This window comes from Nyctereutes procyonoides, unplaced genomic scaffold, assembly GCF_905146905.1.
Source record: "Nyctereutes procyonoides isolate TBG_1078 unplaced genomic scaffold, NYPRO_anot_genome, whole genome shotgun sequence".
NCBI classification, from domain to species: domain Eukaryota; kingdom Metazoa; phylum Chordata; class Mammalia; order Carnivora; family Canidae; genus Nyctereutes; species Nyctereutes procyonoides.
This window is the reverse complement of record NW_026575139.1, coordinates 41,788,929-41,811,213: the sequence shown is the minus strand read 5'-3', so window position 1 is coordinate 41,811,213 and position 22,285 is coordinate 41,788,929. Positions and strand designations below refer to the sequence as shown.

The window sequence follows — 22,285 nt, the reverse complement described above, 5'->3', positions numbered from 1 at the left end:
AGAAGCAGGCTCCTCACAAGAAGCCCGATGAGGGACTTGATCCCAGGACCCAGGATTCACGACCTGAGCCAAAGGCAGATGCTCAACCACTGAGCACCCGGGCACCCCTCAAAAAGTGATTCAGAAGCAAAATCAGATTTGAGAACCACTACCCTCATTAGACAATCAATGATACACAAATGGAGCCTCTTTGTTCCATACCTCAAAGAGTAAACAAAAACAGATCATATACTGCTTATTACTGATGTGGTTAGTTGAAATAGTACCTGCTTAGACTTTGGCTTTGGAACTAGAGGCTTTATAACTGGAGACTTTTCATTATTTGTAGCTCGATTAAGTGCAATAGATTTCTTGGATGATTTGTTCATACTGTCTAAAATATTAGTTGAACGTGCTGAATTCACTGAAGTGGCTGGCTCTTTGGAACTGGCTGATACCTAAAGAGCAAACTACTATTAGCATTTTATGTTTAAAGAAAATAAAATAAAATACCAAGAGATTCATTTTTCCTTTAAATTTCTGTTAAGTCTATACTATAGTCTCACTTTGGAATTGAATACATTTTGTATAATCCAAATTAAGACTAATACATATATCAAATATACCACATCCCCAAGGAAAACGGAGTATCTTTCAAAACCATCAGTATTTAGAAGATAAATAGAACATGTAAGTCTTAGCCAAGTGAACTAGTTAGTGCTGTTTTCATCTGTTTTCAGAAAATCTGCTTTAGTGTTTAATGCCTCCAAGTCTAGGGAGGGTAATCTGGTGGTTTGGAAATACTTCTCTGTATAAAAATGTATTGAAATACATTTTAAATATCACTGCAAAGAATTTACCTTGAAGGGGTTTACTCGTCCTTGGTTGCTAGAGGCAACTGCACCTTTCATAAGAAAGAAACCCTCACTTAATAGTGGTAAAACATAGAAGACTTCTGACATCTGTAATAACACATGGAATATTTCAATCTGTATTACACAAAAACAAATGTACTTTTGCAACTTTAAAATTATTAACAACTATATATGATCTCCTATCTATTTCTAAGACAAAATAAAAGCTATTACATGGGAACTATCCCAACTTATCACTATGAAATTTACCAACCCAATATGTATAGACCTAGCCTTTTCTCCTATTACCATGGAAGAATGGTGTCTTGTAGCTAAGGTTAATAACTCCTCTATTTGTGCTCTAGATCTCATCCCCTCTTGCTTTGTCAGGACATTTGTCTGATCAATGGATACACCATCTTTTCTCTCTCTTCATTGGCTACTCAGATCTCCCAATTTAAACAAACAACAAACCCGCTCAACCCCACATGCCCTCTGGTCATCATTTTTAATTCCCTTATACAACCAAATTCTCAAGAGTTGTCTACACAGCTATTCCCAGTTCCTTGCTGTTCATACATTCCAACATCCAAAATAATATGGGCTTTCAGCCCTACCACCCTATAGAATCTGCTCTTGCTAAGGACCCAAGAGACTCCATTTGGCCAAATCTGGTAGATAGTTTCCAGTCATCATCTCATTTGACCCCCTCAACAGCATGTAATATAGATGAATTTTCTTTTCTTCTTGATATGGTCTCATCCTCTTGACTTCTGAGATTCCACATTCCTACCTCCTTCCTCTCTTATTTCATTCTCTTTTGATGGTTCTCCTCCTTAACCTCTTCTGCCTAACGTTTAAATGCTGGGGATTCCTTATCCCTCAGCTCACTTTTCCTCTCCCTTTATATTCCTCTCCAATGCTCACTCACCCATGCCCATGATTTAAACTGCTATGGTTATGCCAACAATTTTCACTTTATATCTCCCTCCCAGACTACTTTACTGAGCTCCTAACCCAGATATTCAATAGTAGTTTGTCCACCCTTCTATCTAAACCTGAGTTTCTCTAGTGTTTTCTAACTCAGTAAACAGTACCATCAATCATTCAAATATTCAAAACTGAATCATTCTTTACTCCCTAAACTTCCATATTCTACCTTTTCTTCAAAAATACCTCATCAATTCTTCTCATTCTTTCTCCCATTAGTCACCACCACACTAGTCTAAGCCACTATTCAATGTCATTTGGACTGCCTCAGTAGTTTCCTTATGTGCATTCCTCCTCTGCCAATGTGCATAATATGCCTCTGCTTGAAACCTACAACAGCCTGCCAGCACCTCAGAATAAAGATCAAAATCCTTACTGTGGCATATATGGATCTGCATGATTTAGCTCCCACCCATCACTCTAAAACCACTGAACACCACTTTTCTCTGCCTCTGTGCTGTTCATACAACTCTTATAGCTTCATACATGCTGTTCCTTGCTTCTGCTCTCACCCACCTTTGCCTAGCTGCAGGTCTGTGCTTTAAACATTCCATGACACCTCCCTTGGGGTTCCAACCAATCCCTTACCTCTAACTAGATTACAGCACATGGTTATATGCTTTTGTAATACTCTGTACATATATTTATAGGTAATTTTTAAAAATCAAAGGGATATATACACATGACTTAAAGTCAGTTGGTACTATATAAGAGTTAAGCAGGAATCAACCATGCATGTCTACATGGACTTTTGTATCTCCCACCTAGTCAAATACCTGAAATACAATAGGCATTTAATAAATATTTGTAAAATTAGCAGTTTCACAAACAACATTTCTAATAAAAACAAACCAAGGGCAGAGGGGTGGGGGTGGGGGTGGGGGGTATGGGGTCTATTTGAATAGATAGATCATTTTAAAGAGTACTGGCACAATTTTCTTGATATTACAAAATCACATTTCTTACCTGACTTAATAGCTGGCACATCAGAGGAATCTGCATTTTTGGAGAATGGATTCTGTCCTATAAAATAATTAAGATAAAACAATATAATGTAGATGGGGAGATAAAGTTACTCTCTATAATTAACAATCAATAAAGATGCCTTGACAAAGTACAAGTATTCAATTTTCCTCAGCTAAGTAAAATGGGGAAAGTCATATAATAACATTTCTCATCTTTAAATAGCCTTACAGCCCAGGTGGTTCAGCGGTTTAGCGCCATCTTAAGCCCAGGGCATGATCCTGGAGTCCCCGGATTGAGTCCCGCATTGGGCTCCCTGCATGGAGCCTGCTTCTCCTTCTGCAGGTGTCTCTGCCTCTCTCTCTTTGTGTGTGTCTCTCATGAATAAATAAAATAAATGAAATCTTAAAAAAAAAAAAATTGCCTTAAGTATGTATCTTACAGGGCACCTGGGTGGCTTGGTCAGTTAAGCATCCAACTCTTGATTTCAGGTCAGGTCAAAATCTCTGGGTTGTGAGATGGAGCCCCTGGACCAGTTGGGCTCTGCACTCAGTAAGGAGTCTGCTTCTCTCTCTCTCCCTTTCCCTCTGCCCCTCCCCCCACTCACAAACATGCTCCCTCTCCAAAATAAATAAATAAATCTTTTTAAAAAAATGTATCTTGCCATGCTTATGTATTTCTGGTTTTTCTTCTTTATCATCAGCTTCTCCACTGTCCTCTGTATCTTCTTCAATTTGGTTTTTGAGCCTTGACTGGCTCCACTCTGCAGCAATATTACTGTAACTAAAAGACAATATATTATTCAATAAAAGGCTATGCAAAGACCAATTTAATACTCAGAATGGTAAAGAAAAATTTAGCAACTAATTATTTCTTACCCAGCATTCAGCTCTTTTCTGAAATCTTCCTCTTCTTTTTCTTCTACCTGAGTTGCTGCCAATTCTGCTGCCTTCTCTACAGCCAGTTCACTAAGTCTTTGGGCCAACATTAATCTCCGGGAACGAGAAGCATACTTAATGGCTAAGTTCACAGCATTTTGAGTCATTAAATCAGCTAGTTCCACACAACGGAATTCCCGATCCAGTTTACAAGAAAGCTAACCCAAAAATAGAAAAAAAAAATCATGTCAAGTGAAAATTTTAATTTTTTTAAAAGATATTTATTTATTCATTTATTCATTCATGGGAGACACAGAGAGAGAGGCAGAGACACAGGCAGACACTCAACTGCTGAGTTACCCAGGCATCCCTCAGGTGAAACTTTTTAAAAATAAAAGAATGATAACTAGTAGTAAAACCGAGAAAGCACTTTTCTTGATAACGTATCTGACTCTAAGATGCCTACTTTTACACATTTTAACATCTCTAAAAGTGGGAAGCATCTCACAATTGATGGTGGGTCAGAGTTTAATTTTCAGTATTTTTTTGGCTTAGCTAAAGTAATGGTGCATTTTACAATCAATAGTAGCTTAGATTCAATGAAGGAGTTCAATTAGGTTGAACTCCCAGCATTTGCCAGGGAGACAGGAATACTAAAGAACTGACCAGTCCTCAAGCTACTGATATGATACCCTGCTGAGAAACACTGTTCCAGAGGAACAGTTCCTATAACGCTACTTTGTAAACAAACCAGATTTTCTTAGATGTGCTGTGGGAAGTAAAAAGGCTCCTAGTTCCTAGACCACATATGACATTTTATAAAAGAACACAACTTATTCTACTATAAACTAATTAAATTCCTTTAATTAATACTAAACTCAAGGCAGTGTTGCATAGTGGTGACAATAGCGAAGACCACCTTTTGCAACATGATGGATCTAGAAAGTATAATGCTAAGTAAAATCAGAGAAACACAAATACCATATGATTTCACTCATATATATAATTTAAAAAACAAAGCAAACAAAGGAAAAAGAGACAAACAAAAAAACCAGCCTCTTAAGTATAGAGAACTGATAGTTACCAGAGGAGATGTGAGTAGGGAGATAGGTGAAATAGGTTAAGGGGTTATCTCCCTATGATGTTAGTTACAAGGTTAATGTCTTAAATATTTCAACTGCAACATCAATGGGAAACAGAGCTGAGTAATATAGACAATTGTTGAATCACTGTACTGTACACCTGAAACTAATATAACACTGTTGATTATACTGGATTTAAAATTTTAAAAATTAAAAAAAGATTTTGAGGTTGTGGAACCTGGTACTAATGCACACTTTTAAGAAATCCAATCTATAGAAAAGTGTAACTTCAATTTTTCTAGCATATTTATTTTACTCACCGCAAGCATTTTCATTAAAAGCTCCTGTTGTTCTTTTACTGCTTGATTTTTAGTGCTTTCTTCATATTCATAACCATTTTTAGCTAAATAATCAAGGTGATTATGAAACACAACGGAACGCCAAAATTGTTCCTACAAAAGTGGAAAAAACTGCTTAGAGAAAACAATCAGCTTAATACCAGGCAAGTGTTAAATATTTTCTTAAGATAACAGATTCTGAATAAAATAGTTTTTGAAATATTTTCTATAGCTTATTTTATAATTCAAATTTTAATATGATACCAAAGCTTAACTTCATTTTTTGTCCTCAAAGAAAAGGAAATTTAGCATTTTCTATTACTTTTTAAGACTTTATTTATTCATGAGAGACACGCAGAGAGAGAGAGAGAGAGAGAGAGAGAGAGAGAGAGGCAGAGACACAGGCAGAGGGAGAAGCAGGCTCCCTGCAGGAAGCCTGATGTGGGACTCGATCCTGGGACTCCAGGATCATGCCCTGGGCTGAAGGCAGGCGCTAAACCTCTGAGCCACCCAGGGACCCCTGAAATATAGCATTTTAAACAGTTTCTTTGCTATCATAGTTAATGCTCAGAAAACGTGGTAAACTATTTTTTAAGAGACTGGTTTGTTTCCTGGTTAGAGTAACTAATTGCAAGACTTCAAATAACTTTTGATGGCACAGGGCTAGGACTAGAGTGAAGCAAGCTTCTGCCTAAGACACAGTATTTATGGAGGCCTGCCCTCTTAGGCACTCACTCAACTCTGAAAATGAGAGCCTCACCCCTAGTGAGTCTCTCATGGTCATACCCATTTACCTCATATACAAAATCCCTAGAAGCAGTGATGGCAATTAGGTACCCTGGTGATCATAAGCAGTCATTCTCCTTCCCTGTACACTATTTATTTAATTACAATGTAATGAGTATTCAATTCTGGTCATCAGCTAAATTTTTAAATGTCTACAAAGGTAATGTATTATCTTTTTTTTTTTTTTTAATTTTTATTTATTTATGATAGTCACACAGAGAGAGAGAGAGAGGCAGAGACACAGGCAGAGGGAGAAGCAGGCTCCATGCACCGGGAGCCTGACGTGGGATTCGATCCCGGGTCTCCAGGATCGCGCCCCGGGCCAAAGGCAGGCGCCAAACCACTGCGCCACCCAGGGATCCCTATCTTTTTTTTTTTTTTTTAAGATTTTATTTATTCACGAGAGACAGAGAGAGAGGAAGAGAAAGGCAGAGGCACAGGCAGAGGGAGAAGCAGGCTCCATGCAGGGAACCTGACATGGGAATCGATCCCAGGTCTCCAGGATCACGCCCTGGGATGAAGGCGGCGCTAAACTGGTGAGCCAGCCACCCAGGCTGCCCAAAGGCGATTATTATCAAATTCAGAGTGTCAAGGTAAGACTTCTACATACCTCCATTTGTCCTTTCTCTGTTGCAATCTGACAATAAGGAAGCTTAAAGGACAATATAGCTACAGCAGGGCGTGGAAGGGTAGGAGGAAACCGAGAACCTTTGCAAGGAATGCACCTGTCAGTAAAAAAAAAAAAAAAAAAAAAAGTCTCACCACAAAAATTTTCCCCAAAATCATAAAAACTGTTAAAATATAAAATTTCTAAAATCCAGTAACTTGGAATATTATTCTAATAGCTGGCTTAATAATATACACTTTTTTTTAAAACTTCACACTTGATTAGGTTTGAAGACCATCCCTCCCCATGCATTTCAAGATTTTAAAAATCCCTCCTCACATCAGCTTTTCCTTAGCAAACTGCCCACTTTTAAAATACAGCAGCTGTGCCATAAAGAGTTGTCAAGGGATTTATTTTATAAAATAAATCACCCAAGATAAAGTGCTGATGAAGCATATTCACTTTTAACTATCAGTTTGGGAATACTTGGTATTGCTGGTAAAAAGTGTCAAATAAGAAAAAAAGATGGTGATATGTCCAATACAGGTAAATGTTTTACTAGATATTGGTGAAAGTGAAGCAGAAAATCCAACATATACCTGGTTATCATATATATCTACTCTGCTAAATCAATGGTTGCCTTATGTGGTAATAGCTCAGTGAGCAAGTACTTTGTCTAAACCTTTTCTGATTAGGATATATAAGGTATTTAAAGATGCCCATCAAAAAATAATAATAATAAAGATGCCCATCAGTATGAATACTAATGCAATTTATTAATTAAAAAGCATTCATTAATCACAGAATGATACATGCATATGGAATACCCTTTTAACTTATGTACTCCAAATTACTGATTAGAAAACCATACCTACACACTGCAAGTACCTTGGGTGAATTTTCTAATTTCTCTAATCATTTAAAAATACAGTACAATGTTCAATGCGTATTAATAACCACTCGCTTAATTTATAATACAGCCTTTTAGTCATAGCTTAAAGTTATGACTTTCTTAAAGGGAAAAACTAAGCAGAAATTAGATCCTCAGGTTTAAATTTTTTTGTCATAAATATGTTCTAGTATTATCAAATGCCCACCAGAGTAGTTAAAAATTAAATAGGTAGCAATACTCAGGAATTATTTTCAAAGCACATAGCTCCCCCCTCCTAGTAAGATTTGAATACACTTTCTTCTTTTTGTGACCATACAAAAATACAAACATGTTTTTAGAGTTCTAATATTTTTGAACATGTCATTTCTTCTTCTTCCTCTTTTATGATTTCTAATTAATCAGTGGTTTCACCATACAACATGAGGTGGCAGTGTGAATACTTGAATTTGAAAAAATCTCTTGTAGCAATTCCGTCACTCAAAAAAGGCAGTGGTTTATTAGTCATACAAAATAAAAAAGAACATGTGCATTCAGAAAGGAACAAGTCCAGTTATATATGTATGTATGTGTGAAAAATCACAAGGAACACTGGGAATAATCTTAATCGCCTTAACATTATTTTTTCCATTATACTCTCTTTTTAAAAACATTTTATAGCTCAAATAGTTTTTGACTTAGTCATAGCAATTATCACAAAGAAAAATTAGGATTTATTAATAGTTTTTTTAAAGCCGTATTTATATCAAAGCAGAGTACTAATTCACACTTCTTACCCTTTTAGCTTTAAAGACTGGAAGTAAAAAAACTTGTTCTCCATTAAACATCCCTTTCATGGAAGAAGAGGAAAAACAAATTCATTTGACTGCTAATTTGGTGGGTTTTGCCTACAATGAATGAGCTTCCTGGAAACTATGTGGCTAAATCATCTGGAGGACAAAATGTGAAAAAATAAACTATGGTTTACTAAGAAGACAAAATTACTTCAATTCCTTTTCAAATAAATCATAAAGCTTGTTCTCTTATTAAAGGATGGGTTGAAAAAATATCAGACTAGAGAAAATATGGGCCAATGTCCAGATTAAGCTTCCCCCAGGCAACCAGTTTTGCTTTGTGTTCTGGGTTGCATGGAGGAGAGACTTTGTTCACAAATTGTTTAAAGCACTTACTCAGGAGTAATGGTTTTACCAGCCAACTCTTCCAGCCTGCTGGCCTTATTTAGCTTTATGTAGTGTACTACATATAGACAGTACTGTAACAAATGCTTGTTAAACAAATATCAGTTATATATTAACCAGTAGTGATCATGAAAAAAAAAATCTTCAGAGCAAATAAAGACAGTTTTTACTATACTGAAGTTTGTTTCAAATGGAGGTAGGAGAGTGCCTCAGCAGTTTAGCGCCTGCCTTCAGCTCAGGGAGCGATCCTGGGGTCCCAGGATCAAGTCCCACACTGGGCTCTTCCTGTGGAGCCTGATTTCCCCTCTGCCTGTGTCTCTACCTCTCTATCTCTATGTCTCTCATGAATAAATAAAATCTAAAAAAAAAAAAGACAATAAGAATACATTAAAAAAAATGGAGGTAGGAATGGTAACTCTACAGATGAATAATTACTCATATTCATCATTAAAAGCAGGTGTTTTGTATGGACTTAAATGACATGTTTTTATTTCTTTTATTTGTATCCCTAGAAGTTGAACAGGTAGGTCATATGCTAACTCTATGTTTAACCGCTTGAGGAAGTGCCAAACTGTTATCAGTTTATATCCCCACCTAGCGCTGTTTAGGGTTCCAATGTCTCCACATGCTCAACAGTACTTGTTATTGTCCATCTTTTGGAGACTAACCATCCTAGAGGGTATGCAGTGGTATTTCTGTGGCTTTGATTTACATATCCTTAATAACTAATGAATATCTTTTCATGCCACATATGTTTTCAAGAAACATTCAAACATTATGCTTATTTAATTGATTTATATATTTTTTGAGTTACAAGACTTCTTTATATATTGATACACATCTCTTATCACATAAATGATGGTGCTTTACCTTTTAAAAAGTCTACATAGTATTCTAGTGTACACTTGTACATAATTATTACCCTATTCTTCTACTAATGGAAATTTAGGGTTACAATCTTTTGATAGTATCAACAATCCTACAAGGTAGGATATATTTACGTGTATCATTCCCACATGTGCTAGCAGTAGTACTTCCTAAAGTTTAATGTGCACAAAAGCCACCTGAAGATCTTGTTAAAATGCAGGTTCTGATTCAGGTCTGAAGTGATGCCTGAGATTCGGCATTTTTTTTTTTTTTAAGATTTTATTTGAGAGAAAGAACGCGTGTGTATGCATGAGTGAAGCAGGTGGACAAAGGTAAAGGGAGAAGCAGACTTCCCACTGAACAGGGAGCCTGATGTGGGGATTGATCCCAGGATCCTGGGTTCATGACATGAGCTGAAGGCAGATGTTTAATTGACTGAGCCACCCAGATGCCCTGAGATTCGGCATTTCTAATAAGGCCCTGGTGATGCTGATGCTGCTGGTCCATAGAACATACTTTAAACAAGTAACTGGGACGCCTGGGTGACTTGGTGGTTAAAGCATTCTGCCTTTGGCTCAGGGCATGATCCTTGAGTCCTGGGATCGAGTCCCACATTGGGCTCCCTGCATGGAGCCTGCTTCTCTCTCTGCCTGTGTCCCTGCCTCTGTCTGTGTCTCTCAAGGATAAATAAATTTTTAAAAAAAGTAAACAGGAAGTAATGTATCTGGAGGACAGATCCTAAGGCAGATAAAAGAGCACATGATTTCTAATTCTGGAAGTTCTTGACAAATTGCCTTCCATAGGGATTGCAACCAATTTATACTATCAGCAATTATAAGCTTGATTCTTTCCCTCCAGCCTCACCAACTAAGAGTGTTTTCAAATTTTCAGATTTTCTTCATTTGATAAGTAAAATGAAAATTCTTATTTTTGATTGTATTTATCTTATTTTGATATCAATCATCTTTTCATATATTCAAGAGACTTTTTTTATTTACCTAACTATGGTTTTTCTTGAAATAGTCTACTTACAGCTTTTGTGATATGACCCTCTTCAAGTGATTTTTTTTTTCTATTTGCCTAGCTAATATTCCTTTTCCTTATTCAAAAGCTCCATCTCCCAAAATCTGATCTCTAAATGTTGGAATTTTAATGGTTGGATTCTGTGACCTTTCTTGTTTCTTTCTTCTAAGGGATCTCATTTATTACTATGACTTTAAGTACCTCCTATATTTTGGTGATTCCCAAATTTATCTTACAATCATGTATTACAACACCTTCTTAATATCTCTATTTGGATATTTTGGAGTCATTTCAAACTTAACACACCCAAGTGAGAATTCATTTTCATCTCCTATTTCTATAAATTGTACAACTATCCATCTAGTTTCTTAAATTGAAAACATGGGTGTCATTATTGAGTCTTCTCACTTCCAACTCCCAATCTATCAGTAAATCCTACTGTTTCTGTCTCAAAATATGGTTCCTTTAATTTCTACTGCCCCCACACTTGTTCTAGTCATACTTATAGCTCAGCTAGGTGACTCCAAAATCCTCCTCAGTGCTTAAGCACTGATAGCACTTGGTGAAGGACAATCTGTAGTTGAACAGGACCATCCTGCACACTAAAGATGTTCAACAGCTCTCTAAATTCCACAGCTAACTGGCTATAGCTCTCTAAATTCCAGGATAACTCCTAATCATTGTGATGGCTAAAGATTCTATCCCGCATCTCCAAACGTCCCCAGAAAGCAGGAAAAATCCCTGACTGAAAACTGGGCTCCTTCTTTCAGGCTTATCTCTGCAAATCCATTTATCACATGTATTTTTTTATAGCATAAATCAGATTACATCATTCCCCAGATAGAACTGTTGAATGGCTTCATGATATAACTAAATGAAATATTAACTTCTCTATATGGTCTATAATGCAGCCTGTGTGTCTTTCTGATTTCATCATGGACTTTGCCTTCCACCAACTCTCGCTTCTGGTATGCCAGCCACATTTACATCCTTTCAATTCTTTAAACATATCTAGCTCTTTCTGACCTGAGGACCTTTATACATGCTGTCTATTCTTCATGAATCATTTTTCACTCCATTTTTGCCTAACAGACTTCTTGGCCTTGGGTCTCTCTCATTTTAATACTATCTCTATTAAGAGTCTTATGTGACCATGCTACCTAGAATGTGCCCTTCTATTATTCTCCATCATGGGTCTCTTCAGATTACTTTCTGGCATTTATCCCAAGTAGTAATTATATCATTTACTTATTTCTGTTATCTGTCCCCTGAATCAGTCTATTAGCTCCATGAAAGCAGAGACCTCTTTGTTCACCAACACAATGTCACTGCCAGTTGTTTAAACCAAGATTTCAAGTGTCAAGAAAAAGAGTTAAATATTTAATACAATATTGAATATAGACTAAATGAATTCAGAGTTTTATACTTGGAGTCAACTACTAAATTTCTACTAGTCCTCTCCCTTGTTACAATTATTGAGCCTTCTAAAAATCTCAAAAAGCCACTAAATTATTCCATTCTAAATCACAGCTTAAAATAAAAGGCTGTAATAAAAGATGAAATGCCATACTTAACCAGAAATCCCTTCCCTGTCTGGCTGAAACAATACTACAATCACACTAATAAACTTAATTTCTATTTTGTTAAGTAAGTTAGTTCTAAGTCAAACAATCAGTTGAAAACTTCCAAATGAATATAAACAAATTTCTAAGTTATTGAATATGGAAAGCAAATAAATGAATGAAGATGAAGGACAAAAAGAAATTTTTTAAAATACCTTTAGAGTACAAAATGAGAAATTTCAAAGTGCTTTTTATAAAGAATCAACTAAGCACTTTCTAATAGCCCACCTCAGTTGCTGGGGATTTTCATGGACACCAACCACCCAGTAGTGATCAGATTTTCCTTTGCAGTGTTCTCTTGTGTTACATACAGGAGTCCATGTATTACCAAGCCCTCTGTTAAGCATTCGAACAATGCCTTCTGAATCCACATAACAGGGGGTACCTACACACCAATTGAAAAAGAAATCACTTGGAGAAAAGCTACATATTTGTGAAATAAATCCTATTTCAAAAATATATACCATTGATTCAACTGTCCATTCAAAAGCAAAAAGGTGAATAATTCAAGATTATTTCCCACAAAATTTCATTAACCACAGAGTAAGATCTAACTGAATAAAAGAAAAAAAAATTTGCATGTGTTATGACCAAAATTTACCCAAGAGAAAAGCTGATAGTTTCAGTGAGAACTATGCCACCTGCTGGAATACAGCAGTATTTTTAAAAGCCAATTTCAGTAAAAAAGTTAAACCTGAACCTGAAGTTTCACTAGTTAAGAAAGACTTAGAAAAATGGCCAGAACCAGATGCATAGTGATGATCTAGAGAAATCTGTCTTTACTATTCTTCTTCCTTTGCCTTCTTGGCCTTGTCCCTTGTGTTCCCCAACTCTGAGGTAAGCAACTCTTAACTAGAAAACAAGCCTCCCTGTTTCCCACTTATTCTGTTCTCATCTCAGGAAGTACATAGCATATTCCCTAACTGCCCCTTTATCTGTGACTTTACACACCTCTCACACTGTATTTTCCTCAAGTCTAGATCTGAGTGGTAACTGGGGATAAAATCAAGCTATTTGAATGGAAGTTATTGATAGTCACATTATTAGAACATAAATGGCAGGATGCCTGGGTGGCTCAGTGGTTGAGTGTTCTGCCTTTCGCTCAGGTTGTGATTCCAGGGTCCTGGGATCAAGTCCTGCATTGGGCTCCCTGTGGAGATGCCACTTCTCTCTTTGCCTGTGTCTATGCCTCTCTCTCTGTCTCTCATGAATAAATAAATAAAAATCTTTAAAATAAAAAAAAAAGAACATAAATGGCCAATAATACACAACTAGAAAACACATCTAGAAATGGCAGACTTTTTATTTATTTATTTATTTATTTATTTTTAATTTTTTTTTTTTTATTTTTTTTTTTTATTTATGATAGTCACAGAGAGAGAGAGAGGCAGAGACACAGGCAGAGGGAGAAGCAGGCTCCATGCACCGGGAGCCCGACGTGGGATTCGATCCCGGGTCTCCAGGATCACGCCCTGGGCCAAAGGCAGGCGCCAAACCACTGCGCCACCCAGGGATCCCAAATGGCAGACTTTTTAAAAGACAATCTGGAGTTTCCAATAAGATACCTGAAGGGCATGAATCTCCAATGGAAACATCTGAATTAGGAAATAGGGCGAACAGGTACCTTAAAATGAGGTACTTCAAATCATCATTAGTCATAAGCCACTATTAAATGAGCCCATAAATGTAATTTTTCTTAATGCCATATGAGGAAAGGGGGGGAAAGTGAAGTTAATTTTAATAATAGATTTTATTAAATCCAATATATCTAAATTATTATCATTTTAATATGTAATCAACATAAAATAATTATTGAGATTATTTTTTCTATTAAGCCTTCAAAATTCAGAGTATTTTTACTTATAGTACATCTCAATTCAGATTAGCCACATTTCAAGTACTCAATAGCCACATGTGACTAGTGGTGACTGTAGTAGACAGTGCAGCTATTGAAATTTCCTATTTTTTTGTACAGAATCTGCTGGAAAAGCCACAACTTCACCACTTATTTGTATCTCCTTGGTATCTATAACAAACTTTTAGAGAAATGTATTTCTCTCTTTGTAAGTTTTCTAACCAGAATTCACATGAACAACAGATCTCATACATGAAACAATGGCTACCTTGCCTAACAATTCCAGTTTCCCACTGCCAATATAGCAATTTAAGCATAAATATAGACAACTTATCTTGTAAAATTAATTAGGAATAAAACAATGGAATAATTTCTACTTGAAACATGTCTTTAATATAAACAAATGAGTTTATCTTGCCTTCAGCTGAAAATCCAACCCACACTAGGTAGGATTTCCTTGTAAGAGGAAGAGGATCACCATGTAAAATTTGTTTTTTCTTTTTACCCAACTCTAGCAGTTGAACTCCAAGGCACTGATCACCATCAAATCCTGTACCTAGTGAGAAAATATAAATAGAAATCAGGTATCAAAGGCTATTTAGCTATAATGCAGTCTAGAGTACTTTCTGTGAATTGATTTTGTGACAAATTCTTATATAAAGTAGCAGTACTTTTTATGGATAACCCACCTGATTGAGGTACCAGCCAGGTATTAGAAGCAGAATACTCTGTTACAGGGACTATTTATATGAAGTGGTATTAAGCGGTAATTCATTCACTCAAGAAATATTTACAAAGAGATTAATATGTGCCAGGTAACAGGGCTATAACGGTAAAGAAGAAAAAGTCACTGTTCTCAAGACATTTATATTCAAGTAGGAAAAGACTAATTTTTAAAAAGAAAAAATGCAAAATGTTATTAAGAGTTAAAATAATAACATGATAGAGAGTGTCAGACTATATGGTCACCTCAGATTGGACAGTCAGAGGTGGCCTCTTTGAGAAAGTGAAATTTGAGATACAAACTGCAAGTTAGGAGAAAGAGGTATAATATAGTAAACAAAAGGAACAGCTAATGAAAAGGTCCTAAGATGGGAACAAGCTTGGTAAATTTGAAGAACACAAAAAAGCTAGTAAGGCTAGAATGAGTAACAAGCAAAAATGGCAAGAGATGAGGCTGAAGAGGCAGGCAAAGGTCAGATCATGTAGGACCTTGATAGCTGTGATAAAAAGTTTGATTTTTATTCTAAAGCAATGGGAAGTCATTAGAGGAATTTGAGCAGAAGATGGACGTGTTCTGATTTACGTTTTTAAAAGATCACTCAGGCTGCTATGTGGAGAATGGACTGTGGAAGGCAAGGACTGAAGCTGACAAGCCAGTTATAGGGCTACTAGTAGTCTAAGAAAAGACATCTAGGTTGGACTGGGGTTTTAGTGGAGGAGATGAAAAGAGATGGTTTGGAATATGTTATTCAAAAGAATTGATATGATGATACAACTTCACCGATATGGTTGATGGGGGAGGGAGGGAGGGAAAGCGAATTCATAATAATTCTTACATTTCTGGCCCTGAGTGGCTGGGTTAATAGTATGCCATTTACTCAGATGGGGAAAACTAAGTAAAAGGCAAGGGACACCTGAGTGGCTCAGTGGTTGAACGCCTGCCTTCGGCTCAGGGTGTGATCCCAGGGCCCTGGGATAGAGTCCTGCATGGGGCTCTCCACAGGGAACCTGCTTCTCCCTCTGCCTATGTCTCTGCCTTTCTGTGTCTCTCATGAATAAATAAAATCTTAAAAAAAAAAAGGCAAGGTGGAAGGTAAAAAAAAAAATAAAAGGTTTTATTTATTATGACCTACTTAAGTTTGAAATGAGTATCAAAACTATAGAAAGATTTCAAGTAACCACTGGATATATAAATCTGTAGATACAAAGGGAGGGACTGGTGATATTAATTTATAAGTCATGGACATACAAATGTATTTAAAGCCATAGGCCTTGAGGAGATATCCCAGGAAGTTTCTCAAACTGCATTTTTGAACTATGAGTCATGAAACCAATTTAAAGTTGTAAACAGCAAGAGATCCCTGGGTGGCTCAGCGGTTTAGCGCCTGCCTTTGGCCCAGGGCGTGATCCTGGAGTCCCGGGATTGAGTCCCACATCAGGCTCCCTGCATGGAGTCTGCTTCTCCCTCTGCCTGTGTCTCTGCCTCTCTCATGAATAAATAAAATCTTTTAAAAAAAGGTGTAAACAGCATTTAAAGAAAACTGAAATAAAAGAGTAAATATTGTCCATGAGACTTTTCAGTTCCATTACAGATAGACATAGAATAGCAATATAGAATGTACTTCTTACTAGGGCTAAGCAGTCAAAAGACTGAAAGTTCGTCAACTAGAGAGGCTAATAGAGTAAAGGGGCTGTGACAGAGTCCTGGAGCAATCCAGGCTGGTATAAGAGCAGCCAGCAGAAGAGCTGAAGGAGGTTATCAGTAAGAAAAACACTGGGAGAGATGCCACAGAATCCAAGAAAAGTGCTGGGTGGGGGATAGGTAAAATATGTGATGGGGATTAAGGATTAAGAAGTGTACTTGTTTTTTGTTTTTTCTTTTTTTTTAAATTTTTATTTATTTATGATAGTCACACAGAGGAAGAGAAAGAGGCAGAGACACAGGCAGAGGGAGAAGCAGGCTCCATGCACCAGGAGCCCGACGTGGGATTCGATCCTGGGTCTCCAGGATCACACCCTGGGCCAAAGGCAGGCGCTAAACCGCTGCGCCACCCAGGGATCCCTAAGAAGTGTACTTGTGATGAGCACTGGGTGATATAAGGAACTGCTGAATCACTAACTATATTGTACACCTGAAACTAATATAACTATGCTGGAATTAAAATTTAAGAGAAAGACAGAACTAGAGTGTATTATGCTAAGTGAAATAAATCAATCAGAGAAAGACAAATACCGTATAGTTTCACCCCTACATGGAATTTAAGAAACAGATGAACATAGGAGGAGGGAAGGAAAAATAAAGGAAGATTAAAACAGAGAGGGAGGCAAACCTTAAGAAACTCATTAAGAGAACAAAGTGAGGGTTGATGGAAGGGAGGTAGGAAGGGATGGGTTAAGTGAGTGATGGGTATTAAAGAGGGCACTTATTGGGATGAGCACTGGGTGTTATATGTAAGTGATGAATCACTATATTCTACTCCGGAAACCAATACTATACTCTATATTAACTAACTTGAATTTTAAATAAAATTTTTTAAAAAACAGAGTTTTTAATGGAATTACCAAAAAAATAAAGATAAAAAGATTATCAGTAATTTTTTTTTAAGTAAGCTCTAGCCCCAACATGGGGCTTGAATTCATAGCCCTAAGATGAAGGTTGCCTGCCCCATATCAAAAATCTTGATAAAATCAAGTCTTTTTTTTTTCCAAGATTTTATTTATGTATTAATGAGAGACAGAGAGAGAGAGAGGCAGAGACACAGGCAGAGGTATAAGCAGGCACCATGCAGGGAGCCTGATGCAGGACTCGATCCTGGGACCTCAGGATCATGCCCTGGGCCAAAGGCAGGTGCTAAACTGCTGAGCCACCCAGGGATCCCGATAAAATCAGTCTTGATACAATGAGATGAAAAGGAAGCAGCAACTTTTTAAGTCATATTCAAACTGTCTTGGTCCTGCACACTAGAAGTTAGTTTATTTTTTGAGGCATTTAAACTCTGAAAATTTTATAAGATATAGACATAGAAGTAACTAACCTTGGAATTCTTTCTAGAATACAACTTTCCTACAAATAAAATATTTTCATTTTCATTGCTATTAGTGAATACAACAAAATTCTGTACAAAGATTACACTGATTCAAATACTAAAAGGAATGTAAAATGAGGTATACAACCCAAAACAAAATAAGAGAAAGAGAAAAAAAAAAAAACAAGTTAATTTTCATTTTACTTCAGATCATGGTAAAATTATAAAAGACTAGGAAAAAATCTACCTCTATGATAAATAATGAAAAGCTGTTCTCCGTGTCCTGCCATTGATACTATAGGCCCAGGAAGACAGAAGACCTCTTTCTGAACACCTCCAATAGTGAACAATCGAAGGAGCATTGCACTGGTGGCAGCAGCTGCCCACCCCAGACCAAGACATACGGCTTCAATATCTTCATTCTGAGGCATGTCTACTATCCACTCTTTGCTTGAATCCCAAGAACTAAAATGCAGGCAGTGAAGCTTGCTAAAAATTAAAACAAGACAGAAACAATAAAACTTTCATATTTGATATCTTATATGTATAAAACTAATCATGATACCCAGTGACAAAACCAAAGTTAATTTTTCCATTAAACATAAATAGTACAAAAATAGCTTTAAGAAAGTAATTATGAAACATCCTTTAAATGGGCTATATTAAAACCATTAATAGTCATGTTACTGAAGAATATTCAACAATACAGGAAAATGCTCATAATTTAATGTTAAACGAAAACAGACAGACTTGGGATGCCTGGGTGGCTCAGTAGTTGAATGACTGCCTTCGGCTCAGGGTGTGATCCAGGAATTCTGGGATTGAGTCCCACATCAGGCTCCTTGCATGGAGTCTGCTTCTCCCTCTGCCTATGTCTCTGCCTCTCTTTTCTGTGTCTCTTATGAATAAATAAATAAAATCTTAAAAAAAAAAAAAGAAACAGGCAGACTAAAATCTCCAGCATACAATCCTAGGTTGTACATATACAGAATAATCACAACTAAATTTTTAAAAAGGGGGATCCCTGGGTGGCGCAGCGGTTTGGCGCCTGCCTTTGGCCCAGGGTGCGATCCTGGAGACCTGGGATCGAATCCCACATCGGGCTCCGGTGCATGGAGCCTGCTTCTCCCTCTGCCTATGTCTCTGCCTCTCTTTCTCTCTCTGTGACTATCATAAATAAATAAAAATTTAAAAAAAATTAAAAAAAATAAATAAATTTTTAAAAAGGGAAGAAGCATCAAAATGTTAAACGAGGGATCCCTGGGTGGCGCAGCGGTTTGGCACCTGCCTTTGGCCCAGGGGACGATCCTGGAGACCCGGGATCGAATCCCACGTCGGGCTCCCGGTGCTTGGAGCCTGCTTCTCCCTCTGCCTATGTCTCTGCCTCTCTCTCTCTCTCTCTCTCTGTGACTATCATAAATAAAAAAATTTAAAAAGAAAATGTTAAACGAGTTCTTTCACTACCAAAAAATATAATACAGGAAAACAAAAGAAAAAGGAAAAACAATCACACATAATCCCACCAGTGAGATCACCAATTTGGTATGTTTCCAGTCTTATTTGCATCTATATATACATGTAAGTTATTAAAGATAAACTTGGGAATGCAGATACTATAGAATTTGGAACCAGAGGTAGTTCTGATTTTCTGAAGAGTAATTTTATTTTTTAACATTTTATTTATTTATTTGAGAGAGAGAGAGTGAGCAAGCGCGCACAAGCAGGAGGAGTGGCAGGTAGAGGGAGCACACTTCCGGCTGCGCAGGAAGCCCGATGCGGGACTGTATCTCAGGACCTTAGGATCCTGACCTGATCCAAAGGCAACTGAGCCACCCAGAAGCCCCTGAAGAGTAACTTTAAATTCAATTTTATTTTAGGTTTTAAGAAGATTTATTTATTTATGTGTGAGAGAGAGAGAAAGAGAAATCATGAATGAGTGGGAGTGAAGGGCAGAGAGGGAGAAGACGGAGAAACAGACTGCCCTGCTGAGAAGGGAACCTGACTCCAGGCTCCATCCCAGGGTCCTGAGATCACAACTGGAGCCAAAGGAGACACTTAACCAATTGAGCCACCCAGGAGCTCCTAAATTCAATTTTAAAATAAAAAGTAACATTGCATATAGCTTAAAATAACATATCCAGGAAAACAAAGAGAAAGATATCTGAAATCAAAATTGTGTAAGGAAACAAATGTTCTAATTATGTAAGATTCTGAGTTGGAGACACTGAGGCAACAATGGTTTATTTTAGTGAACTAATTTAATTCAATAATGAAGTATTAAGTGGATTTTACAATGTGTAAGTTAGAAAACCAATTAAAATGTTAAAATGTGTTTCTCAGACTCTAATGCATACTCAATCACTTGTGGATCTCATTAAAATGCAGATTTTGATTTAGTTCTGTAGTGGGGTCTGAGATTCTGTTTTCAAAAAGCTTCCAGGACCAAAAAAAAAAAAAAGCTTCCAGGTGACTGACCCATGCCCCTAGTTTGTGGACCATACTTTAAGAAGTCAATGTATCTAAACCGAAGGATTTTAATTTCAAATCACTTCAGAGTTGGTAAAATCCATGATCAAGTGTATAAGCAGTAAAATCAGCTGAAGAATAGAGATCAAGAGAAGGCAATCTGGCGGAACTAACAAAAAGTTGAATACAAATATTTTTTCTTCTTTAAAAAAATATGGATTCAGCATTATACTGCTTTTCCATCATAATTTTTTGGTTTATCTATCTACATACCAAATATTGTTCTCCCCCCGCCTTTTTAAAAAGACTTTATCCATTCATCCATGAGAGACAGAGAGAGAGGCAGAGACCTAGGCAGAGGGAGAAGCAGGCTCCCCGCAGGGACCCCGATGCGGGACTTGATCCCAGGACCCTGGGATCACGACCTGAGCTGAAGGCAGATGCTCAACCACTGAGCCACCCAGGCAACTCCTTCCCCCTCCCTTTTTTAAAAGAAGTTTCAATTCTAATCTACAGTAAGAAAACAAAAAACAACAACAACAAAAAAAAAAAACACCCAAAACAAAAAACAAAACAATGAAAAAACCCAACAAAAACAAAAATACAAAAAAACCCAGCCTAGGTCAGTAGTTGTCCAAGGCTGATATTAACTGCAAAGGGATGCAAGGGAACATTTTTATTATTTTTTTAAGATTTTATTTATTTACTCATGAGAGAGAGAGAGAGAGAGAGAGAGAGAGAGAAAGAGAGAGAGAGAGAGAGGCAGAGAGACACAGGCAGAGGGAGAAGCAGGCTCCATGTAGGGAGCCCGACATGGGACTCAATCCCGGGTCTCCAGGATGAGGTCCTGGGCTGAAGGCGGCACTAAACCGCTGAGCCACCCGGGCTGCCGCAAGGGAATATTTTTAAATGATAAAAAATATTTTGAGGGGCGCCTCATTGGGTCAGTCAGTAGAGTGTGTGACTCTTGGTCTCAAGGTCGTGGGTTCAAGCTCTACTTTGGGTGTAGGGATTACTTAAATTTTTTTTATTGTGACAGTGGTTACCTGAATATACACACATTTGTTAAACTCACCAAACTGTAAAACCAAGGTACATTTTAGTGTACATGAATTACACTAATAAAGTCAATTTAAAAAGGGGTCAGAGGCTTATACAAAAAGAAAATACATAATGGAAACATACCAAATTGTTAACAGTGGTTATATCTAAGAGTAGAATTCTGGGGGAGAATTCTTATTTCCTAAAAATTCTGTACTGCTTGTGCTAGTTTACAATTTATATATATCTGCATCTATAAATACATTTCTTACAAAACTAATGAAACAGAGTAAAAAGGTAAAATATAGCCTTTCTCTGGCATTTACAATTGTGAACTATGTCATGTCATCATTTTTTTTTTTTAATACAGGGCTTGAACTCACAACCCTGAGATTAAGACCTGAGCTGAGATCAAGAGTCAGATGCCTAAATGACTGAGTCACCCAAATGCCCCAGGTCACCCAAATTTGTATTTAGAGAATGTAAAGGAGAGGACAATTAGGCAAAAACAGACATGTTCTGAGATATTATGTATGAAACTCTGCCACATCTAAACAATTCAGCAGTGACAAATTCTTCCTAACAATCTTGAATTTACCTTGCTAGTTCATCAGTGCTTTCACATGCCAACAAAACAGCTTCATGAGAAAGATCTGCTATTGTGTAATTCAAAGTGTTTGATAAGTGTGTTGCATGGTGTATGGAGGTATCGTGGAACTCCACATCTATGGCATTGTCTTGCTCATCATTATAGCAGCGAATAATTCCAATAGAGTTCCACACCTATAAACATTAAAGTACAAGTCTGAGAAAAATTAAAGGTCCTAGAATCAGTAGACTAAAGTGGTACATATTAATAAATATTATAATTCAGTCTGTATCAAAATTGAAGTTATGGGAGCAACCATAGCTCATCTACCTTTAAATAGTTTCAAGTATGAGTAGTGACATCAGAACTACAATTACTATCTACTCTTCATGAAAAGGCACATAAATATTTATTAGCAAATGGAATATTTCATTTAATATTTAATAATTACATTACTACCATTAAAAAAATCATCATTTTGAACAACCAAGCCATTATATTCCCCAAAAGAAATATATAAAAAATTTGT

General features: G+C 36.9%; 1 protein-coding gene across 2 annotated transcripts in view; it reads right to left on the bottom strand.

The window, feature by feature from the left end:
- The window catches only part of WDHD1 (WD repeat and HMG-box DNA binding protein 1), a 60,113-nt gene that overhangs the window by 5,393 nt on the left and 32,435 nt on the right, over positions 1-22,285 (bottom strand). For both annotated transcript variants that reach the window (XM_055303694.1, XM_055303693.1), the window contains exons 13-23: positions 21,766-21,950; positions 17,908-18,149; positions 14,330-14,467; positions 12,285-12,441; positions 6,481-6,595; positions 5,067-5,198; positions 3,665-3,882; positions 3,451-3,569; positions 2,790-2,846; positions 840-883; positions 267-437 (exon numbers count right to left, since the gene is read on the bottom strand). In XM_055303694.1, coding sequence (XP_055159669.1) covers positions 267-437; positions 840-883; positions 2,790-2,846; positions 3,451-3,569; positions 3,665-3,882; positions 5,067-5,198; positions 6,481-6,595; positions 12,285-12,441; positions 14,330-14,467; positions 17,908-18,149; positions 21,766-21,950 — 1,578 coding nt within the window. The remainder of the gene's footprint in view (positions 1-266; positions 438-839; positions 884-2,789; positions 2,847-3,450; positions 3,570-3,664; positions 3,883-5,066; positions 5,199-6,480; positions 6,596-12,284; positions 12,442-14,329; positions 14,468-17,907; positions 18,150-21,765; positions 21,951-22,285) is intronic.